Source organism: Clytia hemisphaerica, unplaced genomic scaffold, assembly GCF_902728285.1.
Source record: "Clytia hemisphaerica strain Z4C2 unplaced genomic scaffold, Clytia hemisphaerica genome assembly, whole genome shotgun sequence".
Classification (NCBI taxonomy): Eukaryota; Metazoa; Cnidaria; class Hydrozoa; order Leptothecata; family Clytiidae; genus Clytia; species Clytia hemisphaerica.
Genome location: NW_027104435.1, coordinates 97759 through 120099, shown reverse-complemented (window position 1 = coordinate 120099; position 22341 = coordinate 97759). Strand labels below are relative to the sequence as shown.

At 36.3% G+C, this 22341-nt stretch overlaps 1 protein-coding gene across 1 annotated transcript in view; it reads right to left on the bottom strand.

Moving 5' to 3' along the window:
• The window catches only part of LOC136820760 (echinoderm microtubule-associated protein-like 6), a 112578-nt gene that overhangs the window by 75620 nt on the left and 14617 nt on the right, over window positions 1-22341 (bottom strand). Inside the window, exons 14-35 of the mRNA XM_067076983.1 lie at window positions 20672-20858; window positions 20007-20112; window positions 18896-18989; window positions 18355-18658; window positions 17956-18153; window positions 17720-17764; window positions 17366-17552; window positions 16261-16365; window positions 15779-15910; window positions 14518-14783; window positions 13933-14089; window positions 13316-13490; window positions 13014-13101; window positions 12476-12676; window positions 8736-8934; window positions 8203-8420; window positions 7668-7825; window positions 6318-6435; window positions 5938-6006; window positions 5464-5583; window positions 4782-4954; window positions 4260-4416 (exon numbers count right to left, since the gene is read on the bottom strand). Coding sequence (XP_066933084.1) covers window positions 4260-4416; window positions 4782-4954; window positions 5464-5583; window positions 5938-6006; window positions 6318-6435; window positions 7668-7825; window positions 8203-8420; window positions 8736-8934; window positions 12476-12676; window positions 13014-13101; window positions 13316-13490; window positions 13933-14089; window positions 14518-14783; window positions 15779-15910; window positions 16261-16365; window positions 17366-17552; window positions 17720-17764; window positions 17956-18153; window positions 18355-18658; window positions 18896-18989; window positions 20007-20112; window positions 20672-20858 — 3457 coding nt within the window. The remainder of the gene's footprint in view (window positions 1-4259; window positions 4417-4781; window positions 4955-5463; window positions 5584-5937; window positions 6007-6317; window positions 6436-7667; window positions 7826-8202; window positions 8421-8735; window positions 8935-12475; window positions 12677-13013; window positions 13102-13315; window positions 13491-13932; window positions 14090-14517; window positions 14784-15778; window positions 15911-16260; window positions 16366-17365; window positions 17553-17719; window positions 17765-17955; window positions 18154-18354; window positions 18659-18895; window positions 18990-20006; window positions 20113-20671; window positions 20859-22341) is intronic.

Genomic DNA, 22341 nt, shown 5'->3' with positions numbered 1-22341 from the left:
AACCGAGAGATCAAGGAGGAGGAAAAAGGCTTAAGCTTGGCATTTCGACCGAGTGGAAAATCGAAGAAGAGGCTTTAGTTCTCAAACTTTAAAATAAGGTTTGGAGAAAAGAACTTTTTGTTGTAATCTTCCGCTTTACCTTGGCATTTAATTTACAAGTTTCATGGTTCATGGTTCTTCTATTCAGTAACTCATGCGTATACATATTTTTTAGAGCACAGGGCAGTACGAGTAAGTTTGACCTGAGTTAGATTTTTTGAGAATTGAGAGGGAAGCCCTTTCGTGATGCATTTTCCCTGCATGAAGTCGTCCTGAAGTAATATTATTAGCCATGGTTTATTAAAAACGAATGATTCTTAACAATTGACTGTGAAACATTCCGATAGGCCATCACTGCTTGACTTTAACCTCAAGCAAATGGCAATATCGTTGCCATCAAAGTGGTACCACACATATGGTGGTATCGCTATGGATTTTGATCTATGAATCTCACGATATATGGGAAAGGAACGTTATGTGTCCTCAAAAAGACGACAAAACTTTCTAACTGTATACATGTTTTTTATATCTTTGAGGCTTTCGAGTGTTCTTAATTTTTTGAGTTGCAAGCCAAGAATTAAAATATCATAATAATTATCATACATAATATTAACATATTCTTAATTTCACCATTTAGTGAGTATTTTTGTTCTTTTTCCTTAGAAATTTGGGTGTTTTAGAGTCCGCAAAGCCTTAAAATGTTCTTAACTTGTTCTTAATATTTTGGTCATCGAAAATATATTTTCTGATACGGTTTGTTCTTATAAAAACGTGTATCAGGAGCAATATAACAATCACTTCGTAAAATATAGAACTTTTAGATATTTTTCAAATCTACTCTGAACTCATTGAAGATTGAACGTCGCCAAAGTAATTTATAATGAGAAAAATTCGACGTATAAGATATAAAATGCCATTGAAGGGCATTGAATCTGAATGTAAATCGAATAATTTTGCATTTCACTAGTGCTTTTAAAGTGCTCAAAACAAAATATTACATTAAGTTATGAAACTATACAAAAAACCCTATCTGATGAAATTAGGAAACGGGCATCATTGACGTCATAACTTTTTGACATTGCGTGTGTTATGTATTTAACATACTGTTCTCACAGCGGGAGATTGTTGGCACTTCCACAATACAAAACTTTATGACCATTGAAATTTAATGAAGTTAAAATGGATTACAAATGGCTCAAATGATAAAACCATGTTTACACTCCGTAATGAAAACCTAAAGTATTGCTTACACTACTACGTCAGAATTAATACATTATATACAGTGGTTTGCACCGCATCAGGGACAGGAACGTTAACCTCCCTTGTTGCATGGTACATGATCATCTGTTTAACCTTTTGATTGGCAGATCGATTAAAATTCAAACTGCAGGCTATGGATTATAAGTACCTATTCTAAGATAATCTCAAAGAGGTAAATTTCTACAACGCGATGTAAAAGGATAGCTAAAATAAAAAGGTTGGGCCATCTGAGCAGCTTTTGAAATCTTAGTAAAGAGTTCGATCTGGTGAAATTTGAGTTTTGTCAGGCCCTGTACCACGAGTTAAAACTTCGAATGTTTTGCACACGTGGTTTTAAGATGGCTTTGCATGATAAGCTGCTTATAAAACTTATAAATCATAATGCTTTCAAAAATATATCAGTAGAGGAGGCTATTTGACGATTTAAAACATGAGAAAATCAATATTAAGTTATTAGGGTCCAGTCTTTTTTTAAGCACGTGAAAAAGTAATATTCTTTCGGTTTTAAAGGCTAAGGGTTGTTTTGAACGGAAGGAAGCTGCGAATTAAACGATTTTCAAAAAACTCTGCCCTTTGACGTTTCTGATGTATCATCTTTTACCAAAATAACAATATCAAACAAAGCCTCATTGCCTCAAATCTGCTTTTATTTCAGGCCCGGCGCAAGCGGGGGGACTGGGGAGACTTCAGCCTCCCCACCTTTAAGCAAATGTTTTTTAAATTTTATCTCATTTTGAGCCTCCAGCCTCCCCACTTTTACGGTTGTTCCGCCTGGCCTGTATTTTCAACATGAGTATTGAGTGCAAACCTAATAGATCTCATTTTTGCTATGTTCTTCGAATGAAAGGGGCCTGGACACTAAACAGGTGTTCGAATGCAAAATCTAATATCCTATCGATTGTGCAGTCTTTCAGTAATTCTAAACGAGTTATGTATGCAATAAATAAGGAAATTGATGTCAGACGATTTTAAAACATCGGAAATTAAAATCGGCATGATGCTCATCCTTTTGTCTATTTAGAATATCAATTCGTTCCCATCATGCAAAGCAGACTGAAATATTCAACAAAGCTTCATCATTATTTACCCTAAAGAAGTAACCTGTATGAATAACAGAAGGGTGTTGTTCTACACGTTTATAAGAACATCCAAAAATTTTTTAAAGTCTACGAATGTTGTTAACTTTTTGGATTCATAACCTAAAATATTCTTAAAATGTTCTTATTTTCAGCCTTTTGTGAGTATTTTAGTCTAATTCCCTAAGAAAGGGAACTCTTTTAGAGTCTTTTTTTCAAGACTTAAAATGTCCTCAACATATTATTGTTAAAAGTTTTGACCTGAAAGTCTTAGGTTCTGATGTACTTTGTTCTTATTTATTACAGATGGTAGCGAGGATATTAAAAATACGACCTTTGGAATTAAAGGGAGTGATCAGCGAGAAGCATTCAAAAAACTCAGTGGTTGGTCTTTTACGGAAGTTGTCTGGTAAAGGGAAAAGATTATGAATATCTCTCATGTAGGTCAAAGATGGGATGGGCAATCATAGGTATCGCCATAAAAAGGAGTGTTCATTCAATTTCAAAAGGATGGAAATCTTTTTTTTCAACATAAAACTAGATTCTAAAACTAGTATTTGAATCCGAGAGAGTCATGCCTGAGAGAATTAGGATCACAATGAAAGGAAGCGTTTATCACCGATGTATAGCCAAATCATGTCAAATTTTTTTATACCAGCATTTGCCCGGATATTAGATATAACACGAATAGAACCTTATTTTAAATAATCATAAGTAATCATCCACTGTTCTTATTTAAAATGCTTGTCGGAAATAAGCAATTTCCGATTAAAAAAATGGGGTTTACTCTGACGGAGTGTAAAATATCATCAAAGGTCAAGTGATGAGATCGTTAAGGATAAGAATGATATAGAGAGTTTGTAATGATTCATTTCTTTCGGAGTAATACACAAATTGAATGCATTATACCATCATTGGACCTTAAAGGAACACAGGTAACCGGTAACTCCCTTCCTGAGCCTACACCAAATTCAGAATTAATATAGTCCAAAGGTTAGTCCTATGGGATACGGAATGATCTTGTCAAATTCGACGTTAATGGTTCATGACCTTTCAAAATATCATCCGTAATTGTAAAAAAAAGCTAACAAAACACATGCAAATCAATTTCTTGAAATTTGTAATCAAAATATGAACACGTGTTATGAAACATGTGATCCTACTTACCTTTGGTGTTGTTTTTTTGGTCTCAGAAACAACTTTTGGACCTTAATCTTACAAATCATATGCGATAGTTCATAAACGATAAAACCGTTTTATTTTTGTTATTCTAGATTAAGAATGATTAGTACAGAAGCCTTTGTCAGTGGAAGACCCTTAAGTTAACATGAAAATAGATTGAAGTCTGATAGATAGTTTAGATACTCTGTTGACTCTCTAACGAGACTTCCTTTAAATTGAGGATTCGTATTACAGAATATCAAAGAGGTCATCAAAAACGTCTGAATAACACAAAAAGAGGAGTTATGAAGAAGACCTCATCGATCATGACCGAGTGTTCGAAAAGAAAGAATTCGAAACATTCAAAGGTTTTGTTTATGTTCACTGACGAACAGTTGATGACGTCATGCCAATGTATTGTTAACAAATCATCCGATTAGTAAGACCCCAGATTTTTTTCCGCTGACAAAATTTGATAGTTGCACGTAGAAAGATATGCGAGTTCAAAAAATCGCAAAATTTCTCGAATTTAAGTTTCATAAACTCTTTTCTTGGAAAAAACGTTCTCGATTTTTGCAAAACCATGTCTGCATAAGAGCACCTTGACGATCCGTAAGTAAGATTGCCTATCATCAGAAGATTGTGCTCTTACCAGGCAGTAGCCTTATTTGCACCGAAATCCTTCCTCCTTAATCAATAAAATTAAGAAATTGTTTCACCTACCTGGATAAACTTGGCATCGCTTGAGAAATCGAGCTGGGAAACATAGCTAGGTATATTTTTACAGTAGCCAACTCTTTTGATGTTTGGTTTAACGGAGTAGAAATCGATGGATTTGTCTTCAGTACCGACCGCTATAAGTTTGCCATCACCAGAAAAACTGAGAAAAAAATTAAGGAGACTATTCGAGGAGTGCACTAATTTTTGCTATAAAGTGGAAACAATAATAGCGTATCTAATATCAAACAATTCCTTGAGAATATTCTACAAAGCTGATGCTGAGAATTGATTTACTATCTCAAAAGGGTTCTTAAATATCTTGGATACCTTAAACACCATAGACCGAGGTACGAAATCTTGTTCGAGTTATGGGGATATCAAAATTCAGGGACTGGTTTATTAGGATTTGCTAGCTGAAGAGAAAGGGGTAGACAAATAGTTCAAGTCGAGGAGACAGGTTTGGGTAATAGAGAATCTACTGAAGTAATAATAATGAAAGATTTAGGAAATCGAATGCCTCGTTACCTGACAACAGTTATTGGTTTATTGCGATCTCGTTTCTTAGCAACGCTTTTCAACGATTCTGCGTCAAGGAGTTGAAGTTCACCCGTATTGAGTCCAACTGCAATTGTACCACCATCGGGGGAGTAGCAGCAACATTTGACTGGATAACCCATGTCTGCCTTACGAAGCATATGCTACAAAGGAAAGAATGCCATGGGTTTTAAATTCTTGTGTCAAAGTTTGCCGTGTAATATTGAATTGAAACAAAATCTAAAATTTCAATTTGTTTCATGAAATTCCCGTTTGTAACTTTTAGCGATAAAACTTATATGCAATAAAGTCCTTCTTAATGAGGTATTCGCAAAAGGAGGTGTACATATCTCATACTCCGAACGGATATTTCGAAACTAATAGAACAAACAAAACTAGCTTAAAAATTCCTCAGGCACTGGTATACAGGCAAATTCTACTTAATCGCCCCAGACTCTTTAATACATATAGGCAGAACAAGGGTTTTGAATTTGTCTTAAACGTATTATTTTTCGTGATATACAAAAAAGGTCTTTATGCTAAGAATGCAGAATAAACAATAGAAGTTCTCAAAATTTATACTCGCGAGGCGCGAAGCTCCTAACGTTTTCTCTTTTGTTTAAAATGCTGTTAAATGATGCCCCTTAAAAGAATGAATTTGGAGAGAACCAACCTTGGAAGCGAGGTCCCATACTCTGACTGATTGGTCATTACTGGCAGTGACAGCAATTTCTTGTGAAGGATGAGAACTCAAGCCCCACATCTCACCGTCTCCATGTCCTTCAACAATCGCCTGTTGGTGGAATAAAGACAAATGGCTGGCTTATGAGAATACTGGCTTTTTTCTGTGTTGTTTCAGGTCCGATTTAGTATAACTGTATTGCAGAATGAGAAAGCACATCTACACCGCGAACACCGAGAATCCAGTCTTTCAAGGTCAAGAATCCAGAATGTGGATTGTTAGGTGAAATTCGTTGACAGAACGTATGAACATTAAAAAAAAACCCTTTCCTAGGAAACTTAGCTAACAATAATATATCTCCCCATCAACTCTCGAAAGGGCAAATTTATTCATGATGACCTTTTTAAAAACTTCACCTAACTTAGGAATACTTCATGGAATCCAAGGAGAAATAAAGAAGCTTACTTTGCTGTTGCCACTCTTTTCGTTGATTTCGTAAATTTCGTTATCCATCGTACCAACCAGAATCAATCCCTAAGAACATAAGTAAACCGTTAGACAACATGGATGCTTCAAATATTTCATCCACACATGAGAAGGAAAGTCCGAAAATATTTATTCTGAAACCAAAGAGGAAGGATGGTATAAAAATATGCTTTATTTCGTATGAATTATTTGGAAACGCCTGGTTTTTTCGAGTGCTCATTCAATGAACCTTCATAATTTTGTCTGTAAGGATGTCAATACAATGACTCAAAACATTTTGACAGCATTCCTCCCTGGTAAACTCGAACCCAGCCTCCCCATGCTTAAAAGGTTGATTAAGTGTGTAATGAAAGACATACCTTGTTCGTATTTCTACAGACAGATTTGATGGAAGTTGGTTTTCCGATTTGGAATGATTTACATCGTTTCAATTCTTGATCCCATAACTTGACTGGCGTACAATCTTTACCGTCAGAACTGAAAAGAACAAGTGATACTTTTATGGACCTACCTGGTTATGCATTTAACACATATATAATTGATATCTACATAAGTGTGACCATTAAACAATCATTCAGAACACAAATAGTGACGATCTATTAAAATTAGTCGTTTGTTTCTTATAAAAAAACACGTTTAGAAACCAAAATTTCATGCTCTATTCTTTCATATTCAAGACTTCGAGAGCAAAAAAACATCTCTTTTTAGCTGAAATTTACCCCAGATTTTTTTTTTCCAAGAATCGAGCTCCGTCACATTCGAGGGTTTATAGTTATGCATCTTTGTGCAAAAAATCATAAAGAATAAAAGAGCCAATCTCGAGAAAAGCTAATACCTAAGTAATTGATAGTGTGCTTATAAAAAAATATCGAATTTGGCTAGCTTTTCTATGAAAACATGTCTAAACACATATATTCTTTAAAAGTAAGCCTTCGTGAGCAAAAAAAACATCTATCTCATACAAAAAATTGAGTTATTTGACTAAGAACATTGATGTATGCTTATGAATAGTGATTCTTATAGATAAACATGCGTTTTTTGAGCCAATAAAATTTTTTTGCAAAAATTCGCTTAAGCCATCTTTTACCTACGATAGTACCCTACTTTCATGCAAAAAATCAGAAAAAATTAACGAACTAATTTTTCACAAAGTCCAAAAAACCCGTTTTTTAGCCGTTTTTTGGCCCAAATTTGCCCAAAAAATTTTTTTTTTGAAAGTCGGGCTCCGTCACATTCGAGGGTTTATAGTTATGCATCTTTGTGCAAAAAATCAGAAAAAACTAACGAGTCAATCTTGAGGAAAGCTAATAACAAACGAACGAACGAACGAACAGACGAACGGACAAAGGTTAATTTATAGGACCTCCACCGGGGTAGGTCCAAAAAACAAAGAGATCGTCAAGTCGAAATAGCCTATAATCGGTCCTTTAGCCTGGCATCGGTTCTTTAGTCTGTCATGAGTTCTTTAGGTTATTATCAATCCTTCAGACCCCAACAGATTGTTAGGAAAGAAAAATAGCCCATGACACCACTCTGCTTAATGCTGCTTAAGTAAAGTATGCAATCACGAAGGGTTATGATTTAGAGAAGAAATCCAGAGAATAAGCGACTCCTGCCTGAACCTTTGGCTATAAAATGATCCTTCAGTTCAACGCTTTTGATTAACAATGACATTAGATTACTTTCATGTTACAAGATATTTGTCATACCCTTTTTCTTTACCACCGGTGACGATGAGGCCATCTTTAACAGTTGTGAACATGGTAAAAACAGGACCGGAATGAACATTTTTCACGATACGTGATAAAGAATGAGAATTCCAAATAAAAACTTCTCCACTCATTGCTCCGGTGAAAGTGACATCGTTCTGCAAGAAGAATGGATCGAACATCAAGTAGTGAAAGGTATATTCTATCAAACTCATAAGGAATGTTGGGGCAATCGAGGCTTTAATTCTCCCCGAACGAATATAAATATTTCCCTCAGTATGTAACAAATATTTTAACGACAAAAATTTCCCCCGTCTAAGATAAATGGTTATTCTATCCCGACAAAATATAGGATAGGTGATCAATTAGAGCAAGTTAACATCTTAAAGTTTCCATTAGACGGGGGCCGTCGAGAATTGGCCAAAGGTAGGGGTTTACATCACTGCCCATTCAAAGCGAGCTGATATTTCAAGGACGAACTTTGAATGAATCGGCGAGAGTTAGGTGCGGTTTAGACTTTTAAAATAAAACTTACAGGTCCGAAAGCGACAGACAACATGGTTTGCATTTGAGGATCACTTCCACCTTCATAAGTTGAAAGATTGGCGGTCTTTGAGACGAGAGTTCCGCCCTTTACAGACCACCATTTGACGTGTTTGACGCCACACGTCACGAAAGTTGTGTCGGAATCTGGACGGAATTCGGCCACGAAGATACGACGAGTATGGCCAGGTGCCGATGCGACGTTCGTGCCTAGAATGAACAAAAGTTCAAGAAATTCTATAGCACGTTATCTTGAAAAGATCAACTTCTTCAGAGAAAATCTCATTCTTTTTAGACTTAAAAGATCAATCGGTCTGTGGCCAATAAAAACGTTTACAGAGCCTTGTTAGCTTACCCCCTGCGAAAATCACTTTCGAAACTTTCAAAAGAAGTTCAAAGAGTTACGTCCTAGAAAAGATGTCACGCATCCTAACGTTTGGCCCTCCAAGAATTAATCAGGTGAAATAGAAAGTGGAAAGATCAAGATGGTGTCTGTATCGTGTGTGCGAAATATTGAATACATACCATCCGCCCATTTATAAACAGCAATAGAGTGCTCATCATCAATGCCGACGGAGACCAGATATCGTCCACTGGAACTGAAATTGACACTACAAACACCTTTCTTGTGGAAACCTTGGATGATAGAGAGTGTTTGTTTGTTGGTAGTTTGCCAGACATGGATGGTTGGGTTGGTCCCGATCTGACCTGTTGCCACAATATTCTGTTGAAACGAGAAATTACGAATATATCTTTCCTTACAACATACCGTAGTGTAGTGGTTAAGTCTTGACAATCCATGCAGGAGAGGTCGGAGATCGATCACCACACGGCAATGCAATTCACTTGGCAATTGAATGTACCTTCGCCCGCATCAACCCATGCCATGTGAGAGGAGTTGGGAACCATGCTCTGATACAACAGGATAGGGCCTGTTCTGTTCATCGGAAAGACTCTCTCTCTATCCCTCTCATATAACATACTCTGGCGTCGGTAGGTAGGGAGTGGCGTCGGTAGGTAGGGAGGGACGCCGGGTTTAGAAAAAAACTTAAACATAAATAAATACACATGTGGTCCTTAATGGCTGGAGAAAATTATTCTGGGTATGTAATCATGCGATGAACTGATATTCTTTTTTGTTATCATTGCAATGAAATCACCCAGGGAGATAGAGCATAGATACTGGAGATAAACCAGCATAGGAGTTAAACCAGCTCAAACATTTTGCGTGAAAGGCCGCATTATTTGTTTACTAGAATAGCAATTTAAATCCTTAAAACAAACTTTGGCAAGGAAGAGAAAATAGACTGGGACAAGAAAGACATTCTCGGGAGAAAAGGAAACAAATAAAGTTTATAGATCAATATTTGGAATCCTCAGGCGTATAGAGGTCGCGACAATAAGTCAGGACAAAGTTGTACAGTTATTGGTTGACGATTGTTGGCGTTTGTTTGATAGGTTGGCAACAATCTTTTGACCCGAATTAAGACAAAACATTTTCGAGTGCGAATAGTTTAAATTGATGTCACTCAAACGGTTTTGAAGTGTCACGATTTCACATCATCTACCTGTTTCAATGTAGCGAAGATGTAGTTTTTTCCTTCCCTCCGGTGCAAAATGAAAATTTTTCTTAAAGCTTTGCATCTTAGGGCAGTCCTTGTAGATACAGCGTGTCTGAAAAATCCCTCGGAATTTGATTTAAGTTTGTGAGGTTTTAAAGAGTTTCAAAATGACACAAGAAATATTCTTCTGAGTACTACGATCACTTCATGAGGTCCGAATAACAAAAATAACAGATTGACTAATTGAAAGAAATCATCACCCCATACATTAATATCTTCCAAAACAAATGAAATCGAATCAAGATGGCACCTTAAACTTCCAGGTCGTTTAATTGTGCATTATTTTATCAAACAGCCTCAAATAGCTTCCGGGGGAGACAATAACGGAAATGTTTCTTTTTTATACAACTGAGTGGGTGGAACCAAGTTGAGTGATTTTATTTTTTGTAATTTTTTGTGAACCTATTTACAATTATATACTTATTTACGCTACATTATTTACAATTTCATCTATCCAAGGTTTTTAAAAATATTTTTTCTTTACACCTGGTTGATGGTGTCTGTTTCTGAGGTTGTATTGAAACAATTCAGCCGGCAGATTTTCTTTCTCATCCATGATTTGAGGGTTTTGAAAATCCCTTTTCTTTTGGCAGAAGGTGTGATTGCTTCTTTGTACTCGTCGAAAATTGTTTCATCTTCATTTTTATCTTCATACAAAGGATATGCAGCGAACAAACGAAGAGCGCTTTCAGACAAACTAATGAACAGAGAATTTTCTTTTGTGTCCATGCCATCTGTTGAAGGTTCTTCTTGTCGTTGATTTTCAACGTGGGAACCACTAGTGGTCGGCTGTTGTTGAACTTTTGCAACCAGTGAATTTGCAGAGATGCAAGCTTCCTGTTTTGCACTGAGAACACTTGTAGGTTTGACTTGATAATTCTCAATTTGACCAGATTGACCAATACGAACAGGGCCATCCATTGTAGCGACCACCAAACCTGGAAACATTGGACGTCCATTGATCTTTTTCGAACAATCAACAACATTGCCGACCGCATATTCACTGTTTTTTGTTTTGATGAAGGATTTTTGTGATTTGATTTCCACTGGTATTTTCAACATTTTTGGTGGACTGTCAAATTTCTTTGAAAGAGGTTTGGCAGAATCAGATTCGGTATCTTCTTGAGAAGATGGTTGTTGAATGGATTTGCCAACAGTGTCAACGACATTCGAGTTCTTTGGATGAGATACTGGTTGTTTTGGGATCAACCATTTAAGAGAGGCTTGAACGCCTTGTGGAGATGGTTCAGCGCTGCAAGTTGATTGGATACTGGACTCCAATGACTCTTCGGTTGTTTCATCGCTATCATAAGAAGACAGATAGTCTTTATTACATGGACAATGATAAAATGGACAACTTTCATCTTCAGAGACATTTGCACCAACCACGATTTCTCCAAGAGATCGATCTGAGGAATCTTCAAATTAAAGAAGTTAAAGAACGTGAAAAACTCGAAATTCATGGAAAATTTATGCTTGATATTGTAAACAAAACTTCTAAGTCTTGGCTGTTTTTGGTGAATTTTGCAACTAAAATTTATCAAGTTTATTATGATGTTAACCAATCGTTAATATTGTGTCTTTGTGGTTTTTAAAGACCAGCGATTAAATTAAAGAAAATGAGCAAAGGGAGAAAAACTTACCAAGAAATTCGCATTCAGAGCTGGTTTCGATTGGAAGATCGTACGGCATATAAAGACTGATGGATCTCCTTTGTTGACTTGTTGATAAAACATTCAACGCATCTCCAAACTCTGATGATGGTTTTCTTGGTTCGCAAAGAGATTTCAATTCACGTGTGACATCAGCTGTCTGGATGTCTTCTTCGAACAAGAAACGCAAATCGAAAGTGCGATAAACTTTCTCATCCCGAATTTTGAAAAGTTTTTCGAGATAAAATCGTTCATCTTGCACTTTACGCGGTCGTTTTTCTTGTTCTCTGAATAACCTTCGAAGGCTATAAATCGGTTGATCGATTTGACGATCAACTTTGAACAAATTTCTAACATTGTATACTTCATTAATAATACTTTTCTCGCAGAAAAGATGCTTAATAAAAGAATGATCGGCTTCCATTAAAGACGGCATCTTGAATCAAACGGCATTCGCTAGGAACTGGAAATTTTTTTACAGTTATTATTTTCTCGAAATATTATGTAGATGATAAAAGTATTTGACGTCAATCATTTTTTTATTTGACGTGACTTTTTCACCGAAGAGTGACGTCAATTTTTTTTTTTCGGAACGTTAAATACTAGTGACGTCAATTTTTACGCAAACTGTTCTACTTAAACGCCAACTGAAGCGAATACTTTCCCTTATGAACTAGTTTTATATGTTTAACTTTTTTTCGTTGATATGTGGTTGAAGTAAGTAAGTCTGCGACCGCTGCGATCGGAGTCGGGGACGACGGGAAGGTTCCTTGTGTCACCCAAAGGTAGATGAAGAGCCATACGTTTCCCCTGAATTGCTCCACTTACCCTTGATCGTTTTTTTTATTGCTGAGCATCAAGCTGAGAGGCATTAAGTATAATTTTATACTAAGTATGTAGTCTATTATATGAACCAGCCGGGAATAGAACCCGAGACCTTGTGCACCGTAGCTTTACTTTTGTATACGGCGGTCGATAAGAAAATCAGTACCTTGAATTTAGGGTTTTGGTTGGAACACATGCAAATGATATCGTCAGTATGTTCCAAATAAAAAGTTTGTTCTTGCGTCTGTGTGTCATGAACAATTCCAGCCCCTGCAGCATGGTACACTAAACTGCCGTCAGACGAGAAATGAAGATTATTCCGCGTGTCAAAACCACGGTAGCCGAGAATAAATTCCAATTCTAATTCCTGAAAATGAAGAGGTGATAAAGTTTAGAGAAAGTATTTTGTACATTAGATGTATCTATGATTTTCAAGTACTGTAGGTGCAACAAAGTCTTTTTCGCAAAAACCCTTTTGCTCACATTTTTGCTCATTATTATAAATTTCTAGCCCTTGAAAATTAATGTTTTTTGGAGAAACATTTTTTTATTTTAAGTAAAATTTCCTCCAAAAAAAGATTTTGCAAAAACTAGATTCTTGAAATTCAGCTAGTTTTTAATTTGTGAAACTTTCTGCCTTTAAAGTATATCACGAGGTATATCAAGATCTTCAGATGAAAAATGAAAATATATGCAATGCTCACGTTAAATTCGTGTTTCCTTTTTCGTTTTCCGTCAGAGTGGTCTTTGTGTTCAATCTTCGCTTGCGATGAATTTCCACGACTCACTTTTCTGTAAAATAAAATTTGTTGATTGCCTTGTAAATTATGAATAAACTATGTAAGGCAACATGAAAAATTTGTATAAGAAAAAGTTGTTATTTCTTATGTTTTGAAAATGCTGTGTAGTGTAATAATGTCCTTGAAGCTTTTTTCATTGGGCTTAGATCTCGTTCAAAAATTTTAGACTAGCTGCGGAGGAGTCTCAAATAATTAAAATAATTTACTTGGAATCTACTTTAGTGGATTGTTCTTGAGGTTTGACGACGTTTCCATTGGTAGCCTGGGCACGAATTGGGTGTGTGTATATTTTGGTGGAATAATCGATGTTTTTTTCTCGTTCGACGTCACTGTCGTACCCAGTCTCTTCATCTGTATCTTCTTCTGACTCGTTCCCAGTGTCTGAGTAAGAGAAATAGAAGAGAAAAGATATTGCATGAGGGCACAGATTTGTAAAGCCCGAAGGGCTAGATGTCGTGCTTTAAGCTCTTCCAATCAAAAAAAAGTGAATATCGCAAAAAATATTACTGCTATTGTCTTCGAAAGCCCGCGAAGCTTCTGAGTGGTCAAGTGCTGAAATTATATTGTAATGTCACGTGACCTAGGTAGGATTTCCTACCTAACTACGACACACTTTTCAGCAAAAGTACGACATCTTGCCCTTCGGGCTTTATAAATCTATGCATGAGGGTAGGAAAAAGTTTCTGGGCAAAGGCTTCTGAGGAAATCTAGTAAATTGGAGGACCTAGAAAAGATGTATTATGATTTCGAGTAAATGGCTTTTCCAAAACAAACATTGTTTTCACTTTTCAAGATAAAAATAAAACCAAAAAGGCTTACTTACCGTTAGTAAGTGTTTCTTCGTAATCAAGTGATTGCCATACCATAACGGAGGTGTCTGCACCACCAATAGATACCAAATATTTATCATCGTGTGACCAGCGAACATTGGTCACGTGTGCTGAATGACCATTGTATTTTTTACACTTCGCATTCTTACCCTACACAAAAGTAATGCAAAAAAAGAAAAACACATATCGGTTAGATGATGGTTATTTTTTGTATATGTAACATTCTAGTAACATTCAATCATACTTTTATTACACTTCACTAGTTAACTGTTTGTGTAAAGGATTCGGACACTTGGACAATCGGACACTCTATAGATAAAGTAAATATTTTACGTAGAAAACCCAGTAATCAAGAAAATTCTTTCGATTGTTTTTCACGAGATCCACCTTCAGCCATATTTGCTATCTATTAACCGAAAGGGCCATGGGAAAGAGCGAGGATTCGAGCCGGGAACCCTAGTTTATGATGTTTACGCCTTAGACCACTAAGCCATCACTCCGGTACACTTGAGTACTTAGCGTAAAGCAGTTATGCTTTGTGTTAGTGATAGTTTAGTGTTAGTGATATTTTTGCATACCTTAGTAGGGTAATTAAACAACTTGACGAATCCAAAATCATCTCCTGTAGCTAACATCTGGCCATCTTTCGTTAAATCTGCTGCATTTATGTCTGTGACGTCACATCTTGGTGCCCAGATCCCTTCACATGTTTTCCCTAGTACGCATGTCCAAGACGACCACGTGATTTTGTCAAGTTCAGTGCTGTTGATGGCTTGCCGTTTTCCACGTGGAGCTTCGAAGTATAACACTTCACGTGCTCCCGTGTTCACTTGAAGTAACTTGCCTGGAAAGCAAAGTAGAAATCATGATCATTTTTGTGCTTCATGAAAACAGAAGTAAAAAGATTTTTCATTTTTTGTTAAGTTCCATAAAGCTTTTTTCACATGCACGTAAAATTTTACTTACCCCTATTCAACCTAGGCTTTTAGCGGCGGTCCAGAACTAGGGTGGCTTTTCCTGTACCACCCCTTCATTTTTGATCTAGTGGGTCTTTTTGGATGAAGATCCAAATTTAGCACAAGATCCTTGTCACATAAGGTAACTTTTGACAAAAAACTTTTTGATGACCTCACTCATCATGCCCAAAGTGAGCAAATACCGAAAATTTCCTTTGTTCTTATAAAAAGCTATTGTATTCTAACAAAGGCTTTAGAAAAAAGTTGCCTGAGTTTAAAATGCTTATTCTATCCTAAGTATTCAATAAATTACGGTTTAAACGATATATTTGACATAAAAAATAAATTTGTATTGGAAAAGTGTCAATTTTTGTGACACCTTACTGTCAGAAATGTCATCATGCTCAAGGTGTGAAATTTTTTAGGTTTTTCATTCTTATTTGGAAGCTAAATAAAAGTTAGGAATTTACAGAAAATTTCATGGCAAAAGCTCTATTATTTCAGAAGCTATTACCAATAATTTGACCCCCGAACAGAAACAGCCCGCCCCCCTAGGCCGAATAGGGTTAAAACCATACATAAAATCGTTCGTAAGGCTGTCTTTTGGGAATTTCCTGACATTATGTAGAGTTTTTATTGAGTAAGAGGGTCTTACGTGCCTTTTTCTTCCGTTCAAAACTTTCTGAACGTAAGCAAACTCTACCTAAGGCCCTAAGACACTACGTAAGCTTAGGGAAATTCCCCATCCTCTACTATCGAAGCCTACGTTCGATTTATGTAAGATACCGCGTCTACAAATTATTCGAAAATTCGAAATCTGACACACTTTTACGGGAAATTAGTAAGTAGTTAGTCTATCTTGTGTGTAAAGAAATTTACTTACCTCTTTGGTCCCAATCGATATGTGTGATATAACTTGAAGCACCTTTGCACACACCAACACGACTCTTTGTTAACACGTTATAAATGTCCACGTAATTTTCATGCGATGCCACCGCAAGATATTTGCCTTCTCCTGAGTAAGCAAACAACATGAAACAGAATTGGTCATATCAAATTCTCAAATTCGTCGTTTCAAAAGAAGTAAAAGGCTACCAAAGCGACTCTCTTTTTTACAGAAGTGTAAAAACCTGGAATGAGCTAGAAGAAGTTATTGTTGAAGCACCATCCTTACAAGTCTTCAAAGAGCGTTTGATAAAATAGAATGGGAGGAAAAACTTTATAAAATGTAAAATCAAAAGTTCTGTTTCATAGAGGTCAATTGACCTGCAAAGACCTGCAAAATATATTGCTATAAAATAAAAATAAGTTAACGAAGGGAGTTCTGGATGTAAAACCACAGGATAAAAAGTGAATACCAGATACCTGGCGAAAACTTGATGTCGGCAATTTCTTCTTTTCGATGATGGTAATTTGCAACTTCTTCGAATTTCTCACTATCCACAACTGAAAAACTTCCATCGTTGAAACCTAACAGTGAAATGATATAGAACATCAGGTGTATCGTATATAAGAACCCCGGGGGGGGGACACTCGATTTCGAAACGACGGTATGTGCCGCGCAAAATCTGCTTTTCAAAATCTTACCCTTACAGTGCAGTTCAATATGGCTGAAAAAGTACCCTTTCAGTGCATTTTTCCTTGATTAACCAAACCCTTATAGTGCACTATATTTCTCAGCTGTAAATCTGCCTGAAAGAAGAAGCTTGGGAAATTTTCTGTTTCAAAGAAAAAATGAGAAAATTATTCTTGTCAGCTGTAATTATCAGACAATAGAAACTTTTTCAAACAAACGAGAAGTAAAAACCTTTCTTTTTAACAATTATTTTGAATTTGTTTTAAAATTCGACCCTTGCAGTGCAATCTAACAGAAACACACCCTTACAGTACATTTTGGGATGCTGAAAAACCCCACCCTTAAGCGCGGCACGTGACGTAGGCCAGATCATATGAGTGCCCCCCCCCGGATAAGAACGGAAAAGGGGGGTGCTATTTACGAAGATGGCGAATATAGCTTAGTCAAGTCTTTCAATACAGGCCACTGAAAAAAACATTTTAGGAACAATTTTCGCGAATTTAAATGTTATCGAAAAAATCAATATTGATGATTTGCTGAGTTAAATTGCTGTGAAAAAAAAATCAAAAGTACTCGCGATTTTCTTTAATTTCTCAAGCTCGCTTATTGAAAATGTTCAAACACTCTCCTTTCTATACTTTTTATAGCAAGGGACTTTGACAATCTTGAGTGGCATAAAATTATCTTTGCATAGTTTCAAATGTGTTCTTACTTTGTAAAACCAGGAAATACTTTCATTCTATCCTCATGATTCGCAAAATTAAATCCCCGTAAAATATTTCATCAAATCGAATTCGCGAAATTTTCTGGCAGCGAAAATTTTCAACGTAAAAGCACATTGAAAAAGCTGCGAGACTGGGTGAAGGAGTTAGGTATCCTTTGTTGAAATTTTACCTAGAGCTAAATATTTTCCATCGGGAGAGAATGCAACACATCGTCCAGGTTTTGCCAGCACTTTTCCACGAATGAGTAAGAACTTCTCTAGATCCCATATCCGTACTGTTTTGTCATCAGAGATGGTCGCCACTTGATGTTCTGTCGGGTGGTATGCTAGTCCCCAGATCTCCCCCTCACAATGACCCTGGGAAGGAAAAGAATTTAATTTGATGCGATGAAACAGAGGAAAAGTTACAAACCAACATACATCAACTTAGATTAGAACATACTCGAGACTTCATGTTTTATTGACAAAAAAATTAGAAATTGTAATGTCTGGAAAACGGGAAGAAAATGAAGTGACAACCCTACCTGAACCAGTGACGTGATTGGACCTGATTTATCGATTTCACAAATCTGAAAAAAAACAACGAAATAATTTGAAGTGCCTATTGATAAATTCTCACTCCAAGGTAGATCGTTAAAACTAAGAAATACTCGGTAAAAGTAAAATTATCTTATAAACTATAGTTAAGTGTTTAATCCATTTTTTCTCTTGCACCCTACTATAATATACAAAAATTCGAACGGGGTGAAATTTTCTGTACCTCGCCATTCTTTGTTCCGACAAGAATTTTCCCTTGACCCAAAGTGACAGCTCGTATAGCTGGGTTATCATGCACCAAAACATCTTTTGGTTGTCCTGTTGCTAGGCTAGATCTGTTCAACTTGTATGTCTTCAGGCAACGTGATAAATTCTCGTCCCATAAACGAACAACTCCATCTTTTCCACCAGATACATAGCCCTTTATACAATGATAAATACGAAAAAAAATAACCATGATAAACAAGTGTAACAGGTGTAAACAAGCACAAATCCGCTATAAGTTCGAATTCTATCAAAAGTAACAGGATTTTATTTCTGCCTATAACTGTCATTCTCTATTTTCTGCAGCAGCCGAATTCTACAAGGAGCGTAGAAAAATAAGTGAAAAACAAAAACAAACCTTCTCAAGGGCATGTAAAGCAAACACCGGTCCTTCATGAGCAGCTACGCATGTTTTTAAAACTTCATTTTGCCAAACGTATAATTTACCGTTCGCTGCACCCGTAACTAACGTCCCCGCTTCTTTAGGATGTGTTACGCATAATTGTGTCTCCGCTTTCCCGACGTCTCCGTACGTGCCACGTTTTGACGTAAGACCACCGCCGGCGATAGTCCAGAATTTGATATGACGTACACCAACAGTCACCAAGCTATCGATGTTGTTTGGGTCACATCGCACCTCAAAAATCTTGTCTTTGTGACCTCTGTCAAGAAAATAATATTCTTCAGTAAAATATCAACAGTGAAGTGACGGAAACAGAAAACAACTTCATTTCGGAGAATGGAAAATGCAAGTTGCGTTAAGCAACCGGCAAACATAGAGTGTATATTTTGAAAAAAGAAAAGAAAAATCTTGCAATATCACGGTGAAAAATCAGCCGAATTTAATTATTCATCATTTTAGTGATGACAACCTTTAAGTATGAATGAAAAAAGAATACCTTGCAGTGGCGAGTTTTTCACCTCGTTTCCAGTCCCAGACAACGATGGAATGATGTTGATCAAGACCAACGCTCACAAGACGTTTCCCATCCGCTGAAAAAGTAATTGGAAGAATTTAAAATGTAAGCCTTGTGACAATCTCACTAACACCCATCTCCTAAATTTCCACCTTTCCGGATGTTTTCTTCGTTTTTAAGAATCCTTTTCTAGTATTAGTCTCCTTAGCCAGGGTGGCCAGCGATTTCGGGAATCCAATTTCCAGTATAATCAAGTACATTTTCACACATTTTTTCCATTTTTCAAGTATATTTTCAAAATTTTCAAGTATCTTGGACTAAGAAAAATAAATATATTCAAGTACATACTCGACTAAAATCGACTCGACGAAAAAGGATATTCACAAACAATATAAAGAAAAAGGGTGGCGAGTTATCCCGCACTGGACATCAATCCAGGATTTGACCTCCGCGGCATCATGAATGATAAAATCAAGTATATTCCAGTACTAGAGATTTTCATTTCCAGTATATACTTGAAAAATAACACTTTTATCAAAATTTCAAGTATAATCAAGTATCAATCTTTTTCTCCAGTATATTCAAGTATTTTCAAGTATTTCCAGTATCGCTGGCCACCCTGTTAGCGTTGTTTGGCTGCCCAATCATGAAGATCAGTTCTGTGAAGAAACCATTGAGGTCAAATCCTCAAAGAGGCCAGAGTTAAAATTCGCGTAGTTTTCACACAAAAGCCAGGTTCGAAAATATGCTAAGCCAAAATAAAGAAAGTGCTAGGCTTAAAGGGACATTAAAGTAGTAAAATGTAAACATTGCACGAACCACGTGTCATTAAAGAGAACAATTAAAATCACGTGTCCAAAACAAACTTGTAAAACAATTTAACAATCAAAATTAGCCATATTTGGTTTGATTTTTCATTTTGACATGTGACATTTGTTTTGATTTTTTATCCGCTGCATAGTTTGTTTACAAATTTCGCAAGTACTGTTATGTCCCTTTAAGGCTATGCTTTTTCTTGCTTGAGAAAGGTTAAAGATTTTGAGCTGGGCAGAAAGCAGAAAGCGAAATGGGGAGGAATTGATAAAAGACAAACCGGTGAAGTCAATAGCACAGACACCATGGGTGTGATGACCTTTCAAAATAGAAACAGCCTCCAATTTCTCCACATCCCAAATATGAATAGTCGGTTCTCGTCCGATCTAAAGCAACGAAAATATTGAATGCGTTGCTGGTCAACTCTCGTGTATACTAGAAAATCGAATACTACGTTGTCCGTATCATTGTGGCAATCTCTCATTGCCAATAGCTCCTTAATGAAACCCCTGTGTCACAGACCCGATGAGAAACCCTACCCACCGGAAAAAAATTCAGACTTACTGGTAAAATTGATTTTGTTTTCATGCCCAATAGACGATATCGGCTTTCCGAATTCTCCCCGGATGATTACCCATGATGCATTGCGCAAAAGATTCACGGAAAGTCAATATCGTCCGTGAATTTGTTTGCGCAATGCATCATGGGTAATCATTCGGGGAGAATTCGGAAAGCCGATATCGTCTATTGAATCTCAATGGAAGAAAATTGCACTACAGAACCATCCCCAAACGATCTTTTGACTTATGAACAAGGAGATCTCTATCGCCATTGTTATCTCGATAGAAATTTTCATCTCCACTGTTAGAAGAAATTTTCATCTCCACACATCTCAAAAGTGGAATATTATCAAATGAGAGAAAATAGGGTAAATGGTTACAGTACCTGGCCAGTAGCCACAAGATCTTTAATTGGATGAAGCGTCAATGACAGAATATCGTCATCGTGACCAAGATAAAACTTCTGTGCATGCGTCTCATGTTTGTAGACGATGCCGACAGCAGCCACGTGGTAAACGATCTCTCCTGATTGAGTGTAAAATAAATTGTTCCGGCAATCATAACCACGGTATCTGGAAGTATAAACGATAAGTTTTTGTTAAGTTCATTAATGACTGTGATCAGGAAAGATTGTTTTAAGTGACCTTTGGCAACAAGTTGTTCCTGCTAAGAAATGTTTTTTCCTCCAAATTTTTAAAACATGAGAATTCTTAATCTAGAGAAAGAGTTCTAATAATTACAATGAAATTCAATCGCTTTGTGTCTACCCACTACTATTCATCGGGTCACAATATACCGTTGTTTTGGGCAAGGTTCCACTTCCCGAGCCAAGGTTAATTGCCTCTTTCTAGCCTAGATAGAAAACCCTTTCCAATCATTACCCTGGCTATCTCGGGAAAAATAGCGGATATATTTTGAAAAGTTTGTGAAAGTGGAATCTTACACCAAAGCAACAGTAAGGAATTAATTCTAAAACTGAAAAAGACAGTTCTTGAATCAATATAGTCTGTATTTTAGCGCATAGAGTACTTTACCGAATCGCACTTCAATCAAAACAATTTCTTGGAATATCTTATTTAGATTAGAAATTATTCTTTGCTGTAGCACTTTTTCATGCATTGTCATGCTATCTATAGTGAAGGAGTACAAACAATAACCATATTTGATATGAAATTCGACACACAAATTTTGACAAAATATAAAGTTACACAATCCTGTTGTGGTGGGGAAGTTTAAAAATTATAAAAATCTCCATAAAAATAATTCTTGCCCAGCTTGCAGGAATTTGTATTTGTTTAAAGTTTTTAATATAATGTTATCTCCTTGTCAACCACTTAACAACAAATATGTCATGTAATATCAGGGATATAGTTGAAGAGTTTTTCAAATTAGATAATAACTATATCGAGAATATTGTGATAATATTCATCACAGAATCAAACAATCTTATCGAGTGAAATGAAAAACACAGTGTTACTTTGGATGTTTTGGTTTTCGGAACTGAAATTTGTTGGTAGATCGTACTATGGTAGGTCGAATATATTTCTCATATTTTTCAAAACGGGAAAATTGAAATAGTCCAGGGGCAGGAAAAGGCTTAACGTAAAATAATAACTCAACAAATAATTAAAAAATAAATTTCAACCACGTGATTACATGTTTTTCTTTATTTTTATAGTATGCCCTTACAAAGACTTTAAAGACATTTATAAATTGGACAAAGAAATCTCCTGCCAAATCAAAAGTCTGAATGACGGCTTAAAACAAAAAGTAAGCCCACAAAAGAGCTTCGAAATCAAACTGGCTGGCAGTATAGCGGAAGGTGGTTTTTCTGCACGATTTTTTAAGCCGGAGAAAAGAGAAACATTGGAAGCAGACGTCGAAGTGATTTTATTGCAAATTGGAAAATCACACAAATACTGTGTTGAAGAGAGGCGAGAGAAACCAGGATTCGTTCGGATCAAGATGAGCGGAAATTGTCGAAACTTAACAAACAGAAATCGAAAAATAAATCATCGTTTGGAAGATATCTCGAAACTTAATCTATCTACAGAT